The 20253-nt window shown below is 38.8% G+C and overlaps 1 protein-coding gene across 1 annotated transcript in view; it reads left to right on the top strand.

Annotated features, from left to right (window-relative positions):
• Positions 1-20253, top strand: part of sspo (SCO-spondin) — a 103659-nt gene that overhangs the window by 2823 nt on the left and 80583 nt on the right. Inside the window, 18 exon segments of the mRNA XM_053629311.1 lie at positions 3556-3658; positions 4486-4644; positions 6049-6134; positions 7298-7423; positions 7533-7689; positions 8089-8329; positions 8753-8894; positions 9105-9231; positions 9992-10164; positions 11139-11357; positions 11904-12069; positions 12260-12512; positions 15534-15711; positions 16546-16640; positions 17733-17989; positions 19369-19503; positions 19730-19932; positions 20017-20144. Coding sequence (XP_053485286.1) covers positions 3556-3658; positions 4486-4644; positions 6049-6134; positions 7298-7423; positions 7533-7689; positions 8089-8329; positions 8753-8894; positions 9105-9231; positions 9992-10164; positions 11139-11357; positions 11904-12069; positions 12260-12512; positions 15534-15711; positions 16546-16640; positions 17733-17989; positions 19369-19503; positions 19730-19932; positions 20017-20144 — 2948 coding nt within the window.

The following is a 20253-nucleotide window of genomic DNA, read 5'->3' as shown; positions in this document are numbered from 1 at the left end:
GTAAGAGCCAGTGTAAGTTCATTCCACCACTGAGGGACAGTCAGTTTGAAGGTTCTGAAAAGGGATCTCATGCCTCGCTGAGTAGGCACTACCAGGCGTCGGTCGTTAACTGAGGTTGCGCAAGGGAACATAAACTTCAAGGAGAGTGTTGAGGTAGGAGGGTGCTGTTCCAGACAAAGTCTTTTATGTGAGCATCAAGGCCTTGAATTTGATGCGGCTGGCTGCAGGAAGCCAGTGGAGGGAGATGAAGAGGGGTGTGACATGGTTTTTTTGGGCTGGTTGAAAACAAGGTGTGCTGCTGCATTCTGAATCATCCGAAGGGATTTGATGGCGTTGGCTGTGAGGTCTGGGAGTAGTGTGTTGCAATAGTCCAGTTTTGAGATAACAAGAGCCTGGACTAGTAGCTGTGTAGATGTTCCTGATGTTCACTAAATGTGACATGTATACTTGATTAGTATACCCTCGTGACCGCCCTGTATTGAAAATTAGCTGTTTAAATTAATTTATTGAATTCACCACTGTATTTAAGGAAAATTTACATAGTTAAATTTAGTTACCTATATTCTCCTCCAATATACATAGGAAAGCCTTCGCTTCCTAGGACTCTTAATTTGAATTAAGGGAATATTGCCAGAATCAAATAACAACAGCTAAACGATTTATTCGTCCACCGAAACTTTTAGTGAGGCTGTGCAGTGATTCTGAACGTTATTACTATCGTGGCCTTATAGTGATGATGCAATATTTCTGAGCAAAGTAATAAAATCGGCAAGTTCAGGGACTTAGATCAGGAGCAAAGAATCACAAGCAACTCCACTTTAATATAGACGAGAGTTTATTACACAATTCTACGACACATAAACTAATCTAACTACTACACAAAGACTATACTTACACACACACACACACACACACACACACACACACACACACACCCTCACGCATGGGCATGATAGAGAGAATTAGACTTACAGTACAACAGAGGCAAAGCAGAATGCTAGTGTCTCAGCAAATTTTGGATTCAAAATAGACTTTGACCTGAGCGAACCATCAATGCACTATGCGGGACCCAAAACTGATTATAGGCCATGGATTCCTAAGTACTGCACCAGCTTGTTAAATGTGGGAAAGATGTGTATTTGCTTGGCGTAGTTAGTGAAACATGACGATGATCGGAGATGGGATGGAGTCGATCACAGTCGCAGGTTGATTTCGGCTTAAAGGTTTCTTAGGTTTAAAGCTATCAGTAATGCTTAAGAAAAGAAAGAACTGGAGATCTGGAAAACAGATGACGAAACGGACGAGACTAACAAAATGAATCTTCCTCGCTGCCAGCCAGCGGGTTCACCGTGGCATGACCTTTTAAACCTTGCTAACTGTCTCAGCCCTCTAGGGGTCTTAACCATTTAGAAGTGGTCTTTTGGGCAACAGGTGGAGAGTTTGGTCTTTCCTTCCAACTAATATGCATAATTTATGTTAGGGTCCATGCTCATTCAACTCATGGTCGTGAGGGATTGTTATAATTTGCCGTTCATTGGCATTCAAGAAATGTTATGACCAACATACAGATACCAAACATGAAGTATTTAGCTATAAGGAATACTGTGCCAGGTGTATTGGCCTAATACCTGATAATAAAAGCCAAATAGCTATCTTTAGGTTATATACAGGGTTACTATTGTTCACAATACTCGACAGTTAGTTCACTTGGGATACTAGTAAATATATATGTTAACAAAATTTAAGGATTCACATTTTGGATTCTGGACATGGATACATGAGTGTATAGGAAATGATAATAGTCAATCAATTGTGAGATATGTGAGATATGTATAAAGGCACGACAGTATGGCGATGACAAAGTCTATTTTATTCTTTGCATGGAATCATAAGGCATTAAGTGAACTCCATGCAGGAATGTCTCTGTTCTTTTGAGCTGGTCACATGAAGATAAAGGAAGGTCTGTTTGATTTCACAGTCTCCATTTTATGACCTGAGGGTTAATCCAGGTCAGGATGAGTAGACCTCCCTTTTGTTTTTGCTTATGTGAGAGTGGAGCCAGCATTAAAGAAAACCTGGCAGGTGATCTACAGAACGGACGGCACATATTCTAGTAGATGATCAGAGAATTGAAGCCTGGAAAGGTATTGCAGAGTCCTTTTTAGAAGACTGTACAAACTTAGATTGTGTGGTTTTTCACCTTGCTCCAGGATATTGTTTTAGTTCTTAACTCCTTGAATTATTTTATTATTTTATTTTATTTTATTTTATTTTATTTTTTTTTTGGGGGGGGGGGGGGGGGCTTGCTATCAGTTATCAGGAGACAACATCCTGCATTGGTGTTATTCAACCTGGTCTGTAAACACATCAGTTGGGCCCCCTCCAATGGGTGAGTCTGTGACTTGAAGGTCTGAAGGAGTGGTTATGAATTGCCTTCAGGTTAATGTAGTGATAGGCTGTGGAACGTGGTTTTAGTGTCTTTTGTGCTAAGTTCTTTGTGGTCCGGTTCTCTCAGGTCCTATAATCTACAAATCTGTGCAAGATCTGGTCCACTGTTTCATGATGTTAGCAGAACCTGAAGGGAGGGCATGTCCACCAGGTTAAGAAGTTCCTCAAAGTTCTTCCATTGCTCAACAGTATCCCCTGTAAAGGTCAACATTCTCCATTATTTGGTTAGCACAGCTTGTGCAAGGACTCATCTCCCTCTGCTGAGGTGCCGGTTTGCCAGAACATCTTTGAGGCTATCCAAAGACTTTTTCCATTGCATACCCAAACTCTACCAATTCTCAAGCTTTCACGTCTGCAACTGCCTTGGCTGCAGCCTTTCTGGTCTCTTATTCTTCTTAAATGAATCAGGAGATCCTTCCTTGAGTATTATTCTGAAGGGTCTTTCTCTATAAATTGGTGGCTTCACTCATTACTGACGTCCACCAGTGTGACCTAGGCAGGCAATGACAGATACAGGTTCTTGCACCTGTCTCTGTGATTGAGGATTTAAGCCTGGTCCATTCAGACCATTTAGAGTAGGCATGGTAGGGTGATTGGCGTGTCTAAAGTGTCCGTAGTGTATGAATGGGTGTGTGATTGTGTGCCCTGCGATGGACTGGCACCCTGTCCAGGTTGTACCCCGCCTTGTGCCCGATGCTCCCTGGGATAGGCTCCAGGCTCCCCCAAGATGGATGGATGGATGGATGGTATGTAGTCAGTGTTCCAATTCATCCCAAAAAATTTTAGTGAGGTTCAGGTCAGGGCTCTTTTCAGGCCATTCATGTTCTTCCACATCAACCTTGGCAAACCATGACGTTATGGACCTCGCTTTGTCGACGGGGAATTGTCATGCTGGAACAGGTTTGGACTAGGCATCCTAATTCCAGTAAAGTGGAATTCTTAATGTGACACCATACAAAGTGTGATCCACAAACTTTTGGCCATGTAGTGAAGATGCTTATTGTTACAGATTACATGATACTGTAGTTTTGTCAGTGTATATGTTAAAAGCAATGATTTATACTTAAGTAACTAACCCTTTATTACTAAACCCTTTATGTTCCTTAGGCATTGAAGATGATGCTGGGACTTGACCTTGTGTCTGTTCATAAGGGCAACATATCACTCAACAGTGTCCTATTACAGCAGGGTGAACCTTTCTTTCAAAATGGTATTAACACAACCTTCCATATAACATTTATTATTATATTCATAACCCTGTTCATTGTACTTTTTTAATGCAATTATTGAACTCTGCGTAACTGTAAGATAATATTAGCCCTCTCTCACTGTATTCCATTAAATGTTTCAATATGCCATGAATTTTATGTTAGTAAAAAAATCATTCTCAGTTATCATTAAGTGAAGCTATTATGTAGATTAGCCAGGTGATAAGAATTATCCCATGACCATTTGCATTTTTTAGTAAACAATGTTTGCATTTGCCAGTACTTGTTAGATAAAGGAATTTGCTTCTGCATGTTGGGAATTGAAACACACCTGCATTGCCATTACTGACAGACACATTTGATAAATATACTGGGCACAAAGGTAGAACATTTACAATGTATACATGAGTAATATTAGGCATAAATATACAGCATACATTTACAGAACACATGGTTATACACATTACACATATGTGTACATTTCTTTGTACAGATAGCACTGGAAAGTTTCTTGGCTTTCACTAGTTCACTTCAGTAATGAAAGCTGTGCAAAGCAAGTTGTCAGTGAATTCAGTTTTCCTAAGCTATACTTTTACTAGCTGAATAAACTCAAGAGATTCTGCCTAGTAGAATTTAACAGATGGTCAATAAAAACAAATAAAATAAATAATAATAATATGAAAGTGTTCATTTTTAGTTGGTTAAATGGTTTAAATATAACAGATTAAGTATATTAAAGACCATTATGCAAAAAAAAAAAGCTGAAATATTTATAAGATATATCTATATTAATATAATAAAGTATGTGTTGTGCATGTTTTTCCCATAGGAGTGAGTATTCACTGGCTGGGAGATTTTGTGTTTGTTGAAAGTGGATTGGGCATCAGAGTGAAATTCGATATGAGGAACACTGTCTATCTGACAGTTGGTGCAGAACACTTTGCTGCTACTAGGGGCCTCTGTGGATTATACAACAATAATGCAGATGGTGAGAGATTCCTTTAGGCCGGGGTTTGTTTCTGTTTTTGTTGATAGTGGGTTTCGGTATTTGAGCAAAATTCTATCTGGAGAATACTGTATATCAGACAGTATTAAAAAAAGTGCAGAACTCTTTGCTGCTACCAGGGGCCTCTGTGGATTACAACAATGCAGATGGTAAACAGAAACATACATTTCACAACAAGTTCCAAGCTGTGTGTGAAATATCATAGACATTTTCAAGTACACTAAAGGCACATTCAGGAAATCACTGACTACAGAATAAAAACACATTCCTGTGTACATGATACAGTGGGGGAAATAAGTATTGAACACATCAATATATATATATATATATATATATATATATATATATATATATATATATATATATATATATATATATTTTTTTTACAGTAAATACATTTCCAATAAGGCTATTCACATGAAATTTTCACCAGACATCAGTATTAACTCAAGAAATCCACAAATATAAAGAATACACAACATTAAAGTCTATAAATAAAGTTATGTGTAATAAAGGAATGACGGGAAAAGTATTGAACAGTATTGAACATGAATAGCCTCATTGGAAATATATTTACTGAAAAAAATGTTGATGCATTCAATACATATTTCCCCCCACTGTATCTCCCTGACAGATGTGCTGAATGACTTCTGTGCATGGTTTAAATCATAGCACAACATGTTTGCATGAAAGACCAGCATTACTCCCAATGATCAGGCACTCTGTTGGCTGATTTCACAGCTGATTACATTAAAACTACTGGTGATAAGAGAATGCACTGAATAGGACACTGATATCCATACAGACATATCTGTTAGTGACTAGAAACTGTCAATTTCTAGTCATTTCAAAATTCCACATACTAGTAAGTTCAAGGACTAGCACTAGTTTTCTGTGAAAAATATGAAGCCACCCACTACATCCATCCTACCCACCCAGAGGACTGGGTCAATTATGAACATTTGGACTCCTGGATGAATGCTTTTCTGTTGTGTCACTTGGAAGCCTCCTTATAGATACCTGTAGCATCTCGCTGATACAGGTGGCCATTCCAGCATTTTTAATACCACTTTAATAACATGTCAAAGAAGTCAACTGCATATAGTATTGATGATTATTGGCTCATAGCACTTCAGTCATCATAAAGTACTTCAAGAACCTAATCTCTTTTGGGAGAAAACCTCCTTCCATAACTGGATCCTGTACTTTCTGACTGATCCCCAAGGCTATGTGCTTGGTCCAATTCTGTTCAGACTGTTGAGACACATATTTGGAATATATATATATATATATATATATATACATATATATATATATATATATATATATATATATATATATATATATATATATACACACAAATATATAGGTTTTATATTTATGCAGATGACTTCACCAGTAGGAGTGGAAGTGTATCGCAGTATGCTGCCAGCTTTGGAAATTCATGGCGTGTTCCAAACCAAGAGACAGAGGTAGTAATTACCCTTATTATACAAAGTCATTCATTCTTATTTATTTGCTGATAGTCATTTCTTTCCAAAGGAAATTTACAACCAGACTTTGCAGACAGATTGAAAAACTAATGTAGACTATGTATACTGCCCAAGGCTTTCAATATACTTTCAATTTGCTTTTAGTTCTTACACTAAAAAAGGGGTCACCAGTATTATCTGCAAAAGGATGGTGCGACTAGAGCAGGGGTGTCCAATCTTATCCGCACAGGGCCAGTGTGGGTGCAGGTTTTCATTTCAACCAAGAAGGAGCCACACATAATTCCACCTGTTTAATCAGTTGATCTTGACTTTCAATAGACTCAGGTGTGGCTTCTGCTTGGCTGGAATGAAAACCTGCACCCACACCGGCCCTTTCTGGATACGATTGGACACCCCTGGGCTAGAGGTTTTCATTGCAACAAAGCAGAAGCCACCACCTGATTCCTATTTATTTTTTGGCTTCAAACAACTAGTGGATCTTATTTAGCTGAAATGAAAACCTGCATTCAAACCAGATCATTATGGATAAGATTGATGACCCCTGCACTGAACTATACTCAGCAAAAAAGGAAATGTCCTCTCACTTTCTACTGCCTTTACACACACACACACACACACACACACACACACATTTATATTCTGTACATACTCAGCAAAAAAAGAAACGTCCTCTCACATTCAGCTGCTTTTATTTCCAGCAAATTTATTAATATGTGTAAATATTTGTATTAACATATAAATATTCAACAACTGAGACATAAACTGAACAAGTTTCACAGACATTTGACGAACAGAAATGGAATAATGTATAATGGAATAATGTATACATACTTTAGTATCCTAAGTTATTTTAACTGTGACCTTAATTGCCTACCGCCTGTAAACTGTTAGTGTCTTAAGGACTGTTCCACAAGTGCATGTGCAATAATTGTTTATGGTTGATTAAGCAAGCATGAAAAACTTCGTTTAAACTCTTTCCAATAAAGATCTGTAAAGCTTATTTGGATTTTACAAAATTATCTTTAAAATACAGTCTCCTGAAAAAGGGCGTTTCTCTTTTTGCTGAGTATATATCATGAAAATCTGAATAAGTCCTCAACAAAGCAAAAGCTCTGAGTTTCCAATGGTCTTAACATCCACAGGACTGTAGTGATGCAGCAGAGTTGGGCCACAGCTGTGACATTTTGGGTGACATCAGCTTGCGTAGAGCGGCAGAACTGACATGTCATCAGCTCAAGGACAATCCCTTTTCACAATGCCATCATCGAGTGAGAGAGCTGTCAGAATGCTTCACAGACTTTTCCACATTCAAATACTTCACTTTGTACTATAGAAGAAGTATAATTTGTGACTTTAAATCCTTTTACTGTGCTCCAGGTGGATCCAGGTCCCTATGTAGATACCTGTCTATATGTGTACTGCAGTTTGGGGGCTAATGAGAAAGAGGCAGCTGTGTGTGATACGCTTGCTAGCTATGTCCGTGAGTGTGCCCAACAACATGTCATCCTCAGCTGGCGGGGCCCTGGTCTCTGTGGTATGTCTCTCATTTCTTTGGCAGACGTAGTCACCAATGCTCATTTAATCCAACAAATCAGCATGTCCAGAAGGAATAGAGTTAGTGATTTACTGACAATGCAGTCATGGTTTTATTTGTAAATTAAGAGCTTTTAAGAGACAGAAATAGCCAGGTTTTATTCAATATATAAAAAAAACAACAACAAAATTTTAGCACCACCAAACCTTACTCTTTAGCTAGATTGCACTATGATGACGTTAAAAGGCCATAGAAAATATGTATTCTGACTCAGTCTTAAGGATAGCACAGATTTGTTTTAAACACCAGATTTCTTTGTTGTTATCTATTTATCTTTTGGCTTTCTTCCTTCCTTTTGTTCTTTTTTTGGTCCCTCCTTGCCTTTCATGTGCCATGTAGAGCGAGTGTGTCCTGGGGGTCAGGTTTTCTCAGATTGCGTATCTTCCTGTCCCCCGAGCTGCTCCTCAGCTCTCCCCCCAGCATCAGGCCAGTGTCGGGAAGAGTGTGTTGGGGGTTGTGAGTGTCCTCCTGGGCTCTATCTGCATGACGGCCAATGCTTACGGCAGGAACACTGCCCTTGCTTCCATAGGAGAAGCACATACCAGGAAGGAGACACCATAAAACACAAATGTAACACCTGGTAAGTGCACTGGCAGTACAAGTGACATATTGACATGCTGGAAATCCTGTGCTAGGTTTAATTTGATCGATATGATTATTTTGCTCAAAGAAGATCAGTTTCAGTAGCTAAGACATCTACCATTAGTGGGCACAGGGATCACAAATCTAACATTTGTTTTGTCTGCATGAAGGCATAATGTAGTTCATACATGTAATATAAAAGAAAAATATGACCTTATGATACCTGGTTGCTACAAAGAGATTATATCTTTATTGCATCCTGATAAAATTTGTACCATTTAAAAGAGAATTAGACAATGAGAACCATGCAGTTATTAATACCATCGTTAAGAGCAATTGAATTGACAAGACTATGTGTTGAACAGAATTTCAGCTATTCTGTCCAATCTATTTTGCTTCCCTCTCACTTTCTCTTTCATAGTGTGTGTCAGGCAGGCCAATGGCAGTGTTCTGCAGAAAGGTGTGCAGCTCAGTGCAGTATTATCGGGGCAATGCAAATCACTACTTTTGATAAGAAGCGGTATAACCTCCAGGTTGGTGACTGTCAGCTCACAGCCATTGAGGTAAGATGCAATTTTCAGTGCTGATACATTCACTTTTATCACATCTTTATGGCTTCTCTTTGAATTTTTATGGAACGTATACTGCACATTCATCAGGTGAAGTGCAATATAAGCAGTTGGGTTAATAATAAAAAAAAAAGTATATCAAAGGTTTAAATATCTGGAACCATTTGCATAACTGTCTCCTGATGTGTTTTGCTGTTTGTATAGGATTTTGTGGATAAGAAGCTTGCAGTGACCATCAGAGGCGGGGAGTGCGTGAAGGGAGGTGGCATGCGCTGCCCATGGGAGACAACCATCACTGCCCTCCATACTACAGTGACCCTAACTAACACTGGTGAGCAAATTATCTGTCCATGAGGATGTTTTTGATCTGTCATTTGTTTTTTCATTTATTTAGCAATGCATCCCAACCTGTATCTAGTCTGTCTCCTGTTCAGTTCAAATGATCAGTTCCTTCCATCTATCCATCTATCCATCCAGTTGATAAGCTATGTCAACTCATCCCTTTCATTCTTTAAGTTTTCTGTAAACTTTCTCTCTACCCCTTTGTCCCTCAAATCATCCAGCCATCCATTTATAGATTCATCTTTCCATTTATTTATTCATATATCTCAACTTATATCCATAAATTCCAATGTCTATCTTTCAGTTTAAATACTTACCCATCCATCCATTCGTCCATCCATCCATCCATTCATCCATCCATCCATCCATCCATTAACCCAGCCATATATCCATTCAAACAGCCAGCCAGCCAGCATTAAACTGTCCATTCATTCATTCTTCAGTGTACCTACATAAGCATCCATCTACTATATCTACCCCTTTATCCATTAAACCACCAATCCATCCTTCCATCATCCATTCATTCATCCTTCCATCCCTCGTTCCATGCATTTATTCATTAAATCTCTGACTCTTCTCCATATACACTAATCTCAGTGTCATTCTGTTCATCTTTTGGTCTGTCTATTCATTAAAGTCACTGTACAAATGTAGTCCATTTAATCATTGATGTATCCATTTAACTACTGTATGTAGGCTTCTGTTCCACTCTCACTTACTTTCTTAATCTATTTCTTTTTTTCTCTCAGGTTCTGTGATGCTAAATGGACAGCCAAAGGCTTTGCCAGTGTTAACAGCCGATCTAGCTGTGCGGAAATCGTCTTCGACCTTCCTCATCATCCATGTGTTTGGGGCTCAGCTGCTCTGGCACACTGAAGGCCCTCTTATCCTCATCAGTCTGCAGCCGGGCTTTGCTCATAAGGTACAGCATGGCATTAGTTCTAACTTCCATTAAAAAAGTACCTCAGCCATATTCTTTTACAGTTTGCCATGACACTGTATTGTAGTGTTAGCAATGCTGCACCTGAATCACCAATCAGTAACACTTAATATAAAGGCCATGGTCATGTCCTGTACTGTGTACACTTGGATAAATATCCAAGACTGTTTTCAATTATACTGTTATGGCTTGTGAGGCCAAGACATGGTTTTGCTACAATGCGAGAGTGAAATGCTACCAAAACAATACAGAATGCAGCATATTTTGGTTCCTGTTTTCATGACCTACTGCACAGCTGGCCCTACTAAAATAAGATTATAATTCACTAAACAATGGCTTTTTCTTGAGTTTTAGTGCAGGACTTAGTAACAGATGTTCAAATAAGCAAAACAGTCTAAGAGGACACACACAGAACATCCTAGAACATCCTAGAAGGCTTGGTTATTTTTTTCCCAGAAAGTGGAATTTGATATGCTTGATGATTCAACAATACAGTAGTCTAATGTTAGTTTATCGAATAGAGTTGATAGCTATAAACATGCCTGCCTAGTAAGCTAGCTAGTATTTATGACTGGATTATCATTAATAATGTTCATGCTCCTAAAGTGATCTCATTTGTAACTTATATGATAAAGCTAGTATGAGAAATAGTTTGGACCTTTTGTTTATTGCAGAAGGTCAGACAGCCTGAGGGCCATATTCAGAGCTGAGTTACACAAGTACAGTGAGGATGTAATAGTGAAATTGAGCACACTGGACTTAAACACTATTCATTCAGTTGGAAGTCAGTTATGTACAGCAGGATATTTGCTTAATCTGAATAGGGCATTCAGAAAATTGATTTAAACATGTGCATAACCCTACTCTGAATAGGACTAACATTCCCAACATAAATATTGATGTAACTTTTGTACTTAAGTCTCCAAATCCATTTATGTGTCTGTACACTATAACAGGTGAGAGGCCTGTGTGGGACACTGACTTGGAATCAACACGATGACTTCACCACACCAGAAGGGGACATTGAGAACAGTGTGACCTCCTTTGTCGAAAAGTTTAGCCTTGGATCATGCTATTTGCCCTCAGCAGTGACCTCAGACCCCTGTAACACCTACACCCAGCACAGAGAGTATGCAGAGAGTGTCTGTGCTGTTATCCACAGTCCTGTGTTTCAGGTTAGCATGGATTTATGACTTATTCAGGAGTCTGGGCAAATGTGTCACCAGTTTGTCAATGGTTGCCAGAGTTGTATTGCTTGATATGGAGTTGGTTCCCACAGACTGAGCAAAAGTATTGTGCGGGATGGAAAAAATACTCTGACAGTGTGAATGAATAATAAAAATGACCAATGATTAAATTTAGATGTACACACAAGGAATTACATGCACAAAGAAAACATGCTTACAAGTGCTATGAGCCATTTTTAAGAGCAATTTTTTTGTAATATTTATATTGTCTCACATTCTGGCGACTGTGTTGTGGAGTCTGTGGTGGTCCTGGTTCTGTAAACAGAAAACATACAAATGATGTGAACCACCAATTTTCAACCAGTCGGAGAAAGAAGGCGTCTCTATTTGCTGTTCATCATGTTATCTGTTCATATAGAAAGCTTTGCCACCTAGCTTTGAAAGTTGTTTGTGTGTGTGTGTGTGTGTGTGTGTGTGTGTTTTTGCATGTATACAGTATCTGATTGCTGACTATAAGTCTCTCATCTCTCTCAGAGCTGTCATGACATGGTGGAGCGGGAGCCATACATGCGCCAATGTCTGAGCGAGGTGTGCAGCTGCACCCCACACACACAGTGCCAGTGTACTGTCCTCACTGCCTATGCTCAACATTGTGCGCAGGAGGGCGTGCTAGTAAGCTGGAGAAACCACACCTTCTGCCGTAAGAGCTTACACCATCATCACCTAGCTTTGACATTTTAACTGGGTATGAATGGTGAATGCAGTTGTCAAAATGGTCATTTATAAGAAGTAACAAAAAAAAACAAAAACAAAAAAAAAAACAGTAGCGCCGTTATTAAATGAACATAACTACCTATTTTTTTTTTTATTGTGTCTCGTTCTCCAACCAGCGATGCAGTGTTCTGGGGGGCAGGTGTATCAAGAGTGTGGCCGGCCATGTGGAGTCTCATGTACTGACCTGCAGCAGAACTGGAGCTGCCAAGAGGATGCAGGTACTCGGAGCTGTGTACCAGGCTGCCAGTGTCCTGCAGATCTGGCACAGGATGACCAGGGCCAGTGTGTGCCAGTCAGCATGTGCCCATGTGTTCATGCTGGAGTTGTCTATCAGCCAGGACGCTCTGTGCAAATCAACTGCAATACCTGGTATGGGAAAAATAGAGCATTTTATGTAAATTAAGTGCAGTATCTTTTCACCTTCTCTGGTGGAGTTTGTTTGGGTAGCAATCACACTTAGGTGTGGAACAAAGCAAGCAACCTTCCAAGCTAGGGAAATATACTCCAAATATTCACATCTGTATCTGTATTTGCATTTATACCCAAACTCAGTTGTGTTCAGTGGAGTTGAGGTCAGGGCTTTGTGCAGGCTACATAATTACAATACATGCACTCCAACCTTGGAAAACCATGTCTTCATGGAGCTCGCTTTGTGCACACGGGCACTGTCATACTGGAACAGGTTTGGGCCCCTTAGTTCCAGTGAAGGGAAATTGTACATATTCTGTACAGTTGAGTGTTTCCAACTTTGTGGCTACAGTTTGGGGAAGAACCACATACTGTATGAGTTTGATGGTCAGGTGTCCACAAACTTTTGGCCATATAACGTATCCGACAACTTGCTCACATTAACATGGAGGTAAAAACTTACCATTTGCATAACTATTTTAAAAAAATCTATCTATCTGTTAATCAGTTGGTGTTCTCTGTACTTTCTGATCAACATCAGCACCTCATCGAACGTTCCTTTCTTTCATGGGCTGTTTAAGACAAATCCTGATCCAATATGAAAATAACTTTAAGTATCAGTTTCAATATGATTCAGACTAGGCAAATTAACTAAACATGTGCTATATAGACCAGGACCACAATACAACTGGAGCATTGTACAACTGGAGCATAGTGCAACTATACATAGTGCAAGTCTTAGAAAATAAATATTTGTAAACTGTGCATTATTTAAAATGATAAGACTATTTAAATATTTTTTAATGCTTTTTACTTAGAAAAAAAGGCACAAACTGTCTGCCAAATTATTTTTGTTCATTCCTCTTCTAGCCTTGCAAGCACACACTCACGTCCACACACCACATTGCTCGTAAAGTACATGCTGTACTATAAGCAATTGCCTCATAATTACTTTCATATTGCATAGTTTTAGTGCATCGTCATTACGGTTGCGCCAAGAATCTCCAGTTGCAAACTCCAGTTGCATTATATGTCACTGTAACATATTGTCTCAGGGGTGCTATAAGGGAGGGAAAGTCAGGGGCCAAAAGCTCAGACAAGGGCTCTGGGACATAGGTTAAGGCATTAGACTATTGGAACAGAATGGTCTGGTGGGTCTCACCACTTTTCTGGAATATATTACTGGATGGTAGAGAGAAAGAGTCAACCCTAGAAAAAGAGGCTTATCCCAGTTTCTCTGTGATAACACGTTTATGATAAGTTTTTATTACCATCTAAAGGTAACTTTTTATCTTACCCTTGATAACACACACAATGACTCAGCATAAACCACATTTTATCACATTTCATTTTTTTTGTGCTTGTGAAACATTAACATGCCCCCATTTTAAATGTCAGGAAGGTAGACAGACACTTTCATAACCTTGGATTACATATTACAAGTCATATTAAATATATGAAAGCCAGTGTCTGGTATGAAATTGCTTTTGTCTCAGCAGTTTAAAGATATGAATGAACCCCTATGCAAAAAGAGCTCAGTGGTTAAAACATTGGACTACTGATCCCAAAGGTCATGAGTTCAAATGCCAGCACTACCTAGCTGCCACTGTTGGCCCCTTGAGCAAGGCCCTTAACCCTCAACTGCTCTGTTGTGTAAATGACATGAATGTAAGTTGCTCTGGATAAATGTACTAACGTAATTTGTTGGCACTTTTTGATTCCATTTTTTGGCTAATTATTGAAGATTTGTAGTGTAGTGGGTTAAACTTTTACCTGGCTCTATTATCTATTATCCTTATCATGTCTGGCCTTATGATGCTAGAAAATGAAATACATTTATTAGCAAGCTGGCCTATTTATGAAGAGGATTAAATCAGTCACTAATAAACAGCAGGTAAAAGATTGTTGGTGACTCCTGCGAGTTCCTGAGGTAGGAGAGCTCTGATGAAGTCACTCTATAGCCCGTTGCATTTCCTATTGGGATAGGTTGACTTCATTGCAGCTTTTTTATCTTATTACACAGAACAAAATGGCAAGACCTACTGTAAGTGGTAATAAAGGCATGCCAGTGTGTGTGGGCTTGTTTTTATATCTTGGTAGGGACTCAGAAGCTTTTTTACAAAAACTTTTTTTATTGGTTACTGAGGTTATGTTTATGATTTGATTCAGGTGAAGGCATAGACATTAATTAACTGTATTCATAATTATATCAATGGAAAGTGTGTGTGTGTGTGTGTGTGTGTGAACAGAAGTACATGTCAGAAATGTATATTTTATTGGTTATTGTCTAATGGCAAAATATATTGAATCATAAAGCGATGCACTATACTAATCCTCATTAGATTGTGACAGTGCGTAAGGAGTTTTTTCCTTTTCTTCAGCCGATATTTCATTGATATGTCACACAGAATTATTTAAATGAATGATATATTTGATGTATGTACATGTCATTTAGTCCTAGACTGTATTTAATCAAAATATAAAGAGCTAGCCCATGAAGAGTTCGAATAATACATGACGTTTTTCTTTTTTTTCACCAATGGGCTTGCTTCTGCTTGGGCCACATTAACATTTTTCTTTCGTTGGAAAAAATAACCATATCAGTCTATCTCTCCTAAAAGCAAACCAGTATTCAGTTTCTGTTATTTCCAACATCTTTGCAGGTAGACAGACTGGTTATTTAGAGAATAACGGCGAACACTAGGTGTTGGTGCTGTTGTGCACGTATTGCTGGTGATTCACGTGTAATCATGTCAGGATTGTTAGTATCAGTGTGCTCTGTGACTGTTACAATATTGTTCTAAATTATTATTATTCTTTAAATGAATAGGCCAACAAGCCAGACAGAGGGCTATTTACATCCCATGCGCCTTGAGTTTATGTCCTGTGCTATAGACCTTGAAAGCATTAAGTAAGTTTCAGTAAACTGATAGTCACTTAATATGTTCTTAACTCTTGCTGTGTGTTTTTCTCTCTCTGTAGTGTGTGTGGACACGGGGTGTGGAACTGTACTGATCATACCTGCCCTGAGGTTACAGAGTGCCCTGGCTCTCTGGTCTTCTCCCCTCGATCTTGTCTGAGGACCTGCTCTAGTCTGTACAAGGGGTCTTGTGCAGAGCCCATCTATGGCTGCATCTGTCCTGAGGGAACTGTGCTCTTGGTGTGTCTGCTTTTTCATTAGTCTATTCAAATATATCCACTTTTAACAGGGCCATTATGCAAAAATGAATGCTGACATCTACAAAGGAGTAAGATTGCTTTCTTGGGGCCTAAATATCACAGTGTATATAGAGTGCACTGAATTAAATTTAATATATTAATAATATATTGTTTCAGTATACTAATGTATCTCTCATTAGTATACATTTCATCCTGCTAGTGTTGCTGTAGATGTTTTTTTTTTTTTTTTGGGGGGGGGGGGGTTGCTTGTTTGTTTTGAGCTGCTACAATCTTACAAATTAATATCTGCAAGTAAATCCTTATAAATATATAAATTCATTATATAGCAGGGTTAGATGCTGAAACCTTTTAATTCACTTATATATATATATATATATATATATATATATATATATATATATATATATATGTGATAATGGTTAATAGTGTTGTGGTGTAGGAGTTTGATCCAAATTTAATACTATGAAAGTGCTGATGTGATACAATTTCTGTATTTATATTTAGCATAATGTATGACGATTCATTGAAAGCTTTGCACAATCATGCTCATGCATCATGCGAACCAAGAATATTGTGAGAAGTTAAAAACTTTCCAATCCCTGCTGCTATGATGCTGATGGTGATGATGATTGTGTGGCAATAGTATTTTTACTGTTGTGTAACAGCTAAGCCAAGATGTGTACTTTCCCATAACCACTGCTGGAGCAGTATTCTACTATACAAAAAAATAATGGTCTTAATTAAAAAACAAAACAAGTGGGGGCATTGTATTTAATCTCATCCACATATAAACCATGTGTGTTTTTCTCCACAGGGTGATCAATGTGTGTCTCCTGATGAATGTCCATGTCACCATAATGGCAGGCTCTTCTTCACAAACGATACCATTTCTAAAGACTGCAACACATGGTGAGCATTTTGGCCACTAAGGATGGATTAAATGATTCATTTATTCAAACTGAATAAATAGATTATATATTCAGTTATAGGATTAGAGACACTATTTTGCTATGGCTGTGGCTCAGGTGGTAGAGTAGGTTGTCCGCTAATCGTATGGTTGGCGGTTCGATTCCCGGCCCACATGACTCCACATGCCGAAGTGTCTTTGGGCAAGACACTGAAGCCCAATTTGCCCCAGATGGCAAGCTAGCGCCTTGCATGGCAGCTCTGCTAACATTGGTGTGTGAGTGTGTGTGTGGATGGGTGAAGGCAGGGGTTCCCAAACTTTTCCAGGGCAAGGCCCCCCAAATGGCATTAACATTTGACTGAGGCCCCCCTTTTGCAAGATGTCTTTAAAACACATTTAAAATACAGACTTCTGAATATATCCCCCTTTTTATTATTAATAATTACATCTTACATCTTTACATTACATTAGGAATTCTTTGTGTGTGTGTGTGGTTGTCTGAGAGTGAGAATTTATTTTTCACACCAGGTCAGGCGATCAACAAACAGGATGTCAGTTGAGGTAGTGTGTGTGAGTTGTGTGTGAGCCATGTTTGGAGGCCACAGTGCATGTTGGGAAATGGAGTCACTAGACTGGGTTGACCTAACAGTTTCAACATGTTATGCCCTAAAGTCGCATTGTGAATTCAAGTAAACACATGGCATCATGTGAATTATATGTAATCACATGTGAAAAAGAATTGTTCATGTGAGAAATCAACACACACACACACACACACACACACACTACATGTGAAAAATTCATGCGAAAAGCCTAAACACCGCATGTGTAAATTTCACATGTGAATCATGTAATTATTCACATGTGTAGTTCATGTGAGTTTTCAGAGGGTCCTCTGTATATAATTATGGTTATTTGTTATTTTATGTTATACATCAAAGACATAATTACATATGCATCAGGTATCAAACCCAAACAAACTACGGAAAAATTGTGCAAGATTTGCCAGTATTTTTTCCTTTAAATATCCATGACTAATTTTATTTGAACCATTTTGTAGTCTTCACCATGTTGTACTCTTCTTTTATCTACAGTGTATGTAAGCAGCGTCGATGGCACTGCACCCAGTCATTATGTGCTGGAACATGTGTAGCTACAGGTGACCCACATTATGTGACCTTTGATGGTCGCTGTTTCTCCTTCCTGGGAGACTGTGAGTACATGCTGGTGCAGGAGAAAGAAGGCTTGTTCAGCGTGACTGCAGAGAACGTACCCTGCGGCAGCACTGGGGTCACCTGCACCAAATCTGTCACACTGAGCGTCGGTAACACCGCCATTCACCTGCTCAGGGGTCAGCCTCTCAAACGCACCATAAATTTCTCACCACACAAAATTAAGCTGTTGAAAAGGAGTCCAGTTTATGAATTGATTTGCTAAATCTCAGCACACTTATTCTACTCTTGTTTAACACCTTTAGGCACACGTGTCATTTGATGGAGCATAAAATTTTTTTTCTCCATTTCACCGTTTTTTTTTTTTAATGAACCCAACTTTGCCGTCACGGGTGGAATAGCACCGCAAAAGATTTGATATCAACTGGCACATAGAGACCTTCACACCCATACACCCATATGGTTCTTCCCCAAACTGTTGCCACAAAGTTTGAAGCAAACAATTGTATAGAATTTCTTGTGTGCTCTGTAGCATTGGATTTTTCCTTCACTGGAACTAAGGGGCCAGGCCCAAACATATTCCAGCATGTCAATGCACATGAACATGTACAGAGCCTCAACCCCACTGAACACCTTTGGAATGAGTTGAAACTGTACTCCAGACCTCCTCGCGAAACATCAGTACCTGACCTCACTAATGCTCTTGTGGCTGAATGAGCCCAAATCCCCATAGCCATGCTCCAAAATCTAGTGGAAAGCCTTCCTAGAAGAGTGGAGGTTATTATAACAACAAATGAGGGACTAAATCTATTATGGGATGTTCAACAAGCACATATGGATGTGATTGGTCAGGTGTCTACTAAATTTTGGCTTAAGGCTTAAAAACCCTGTCCCATTACTTTAAGTAGTTTTATGTCCCCTTACTTGGATAAAAATTGCTTTACATTCCAAAAATCTAGTTGTGGCTATTTAACATGACTCAAACAGCTGTTTAGTCATTATGCATGAAATATACAATTAACACAATTTAAAAAACCCAACAACTAACAAAATCTAATTAAATACCAGAATCAAATTTATTGCCAACAATGACATGAGGAATTAGCCGATATAAACTGTTTGCCACACACAGGAGTTGATTAGACTGGCTATTGCAGCAGCAGCACACCTAACCATAATTTTTAAAATATATACAGTATAATGTTTTTAATCTAATCCAAAACCACTGACCCAAAAGTCATGAAAATACAGAGAATACACACCAATGTCACTGTCCATTATTAGCAAGCAACTGGATGTAGATTTAGATCCTTCTTGAGCAAGACAGAGGTGATAGTGGCAAGAAAAAAATAGAGGAACCAAAATCAAACAAGAACTCATCTTCTTTTGGGCGACACCACCAAATATATAGCTCATTATGATTGAACTAAACTGACTATTTAATTTTTTTTTTAAATATATATTGGGTCAGATATGCGATGAGACATTTTTACACAAATTGTTTTTCACACAAAATGTACGAGAGTTCTTGTGACTGATTTGTGTTCACTTTCTTCAGGAAAGGCTGTGACAGTAAACGGCATGCCTGTGACTCTTCCTAAGTCTTACTCAGGCAGTGGCTTAATGCTGGAGAACATCGGACTGTTTGTTTCTCTCTCGTCTCGACTTGGTGTTACGCTTCTTTGGGATGGAGGTATTTGTAAAAATTACTTGTCAATTGAAACAAAAAGTTCAAATACAAAAAAAAATAAAAATTCTTATAATAATATCAGCAATCAACTGGTGAAGATTGATTGTGATATCATTGTTTAGAAAATATACTCTATCACTTGTCTTGAATGGCGTGTGCATACTGTTTAATAATATTAATAAAGGACAATCAGATTTTCATATTTTTCTAAATGGTCCTGTGTGAAAAGGCATGCGTGTGTATGTGCGGTTGGAACCCCACTTGCGAGGCCGGGTTGGTGGTTTGTGTGGGAACTTTGATGGAGACACAGAGAATGACTTCACCACAAGGCAAGGCATAGTGGAGTCCACACCAGAGCTGTTTGGGAACTCCTGGAAGGTTAGCCCATCCTGCCCTGATGTCTCTGAGCAAGACCTGCGTGACCCCTGCAACGTGAGTGAACTTGACTCTTTCTGTGCCGTTTCTGCCATTTCAGCTCCATTAATTCTAAGAACATTTTATCTATCCTCATTGTAGATCAATCCTCACAGAGTGAGCTGGGCAAAGAAGAAGTGTGCAGTGATTACCCAAGAGATATTTGCCTCATGTCATGCTGAAGTCCCGCACCAGCAGTACTATGATTGGTGTGTCTTTGATGCCTGTGGGTAAGTGATGAAAGAAAGTCTTTTTGATAAAGGAATAGTTTGGTGAAATAATCAAAGTGAGATCAAATTTGCACAACCTTTCCCTTGCCCTATATGAACTGATTAGCCT

Source organism: Ictalurus furcatus, chromosome 1 (genome assembly GCF_023375685.1).
Source record: "Ictalurus furcatus strain D&B chromosome 1, Billie_1.0, whole genome shotgun sequence".
NCBI lineage: Eukaryota > Metazoa > Chordata > Actinopteri > Siluriformes > Ictaluridae > Ictalurus > Ictalurus furcatus.
Note: the sequence above shows the minus strand (reverse complement) of the source record. Positions and strands in the feature narration are given on the sequence as shown.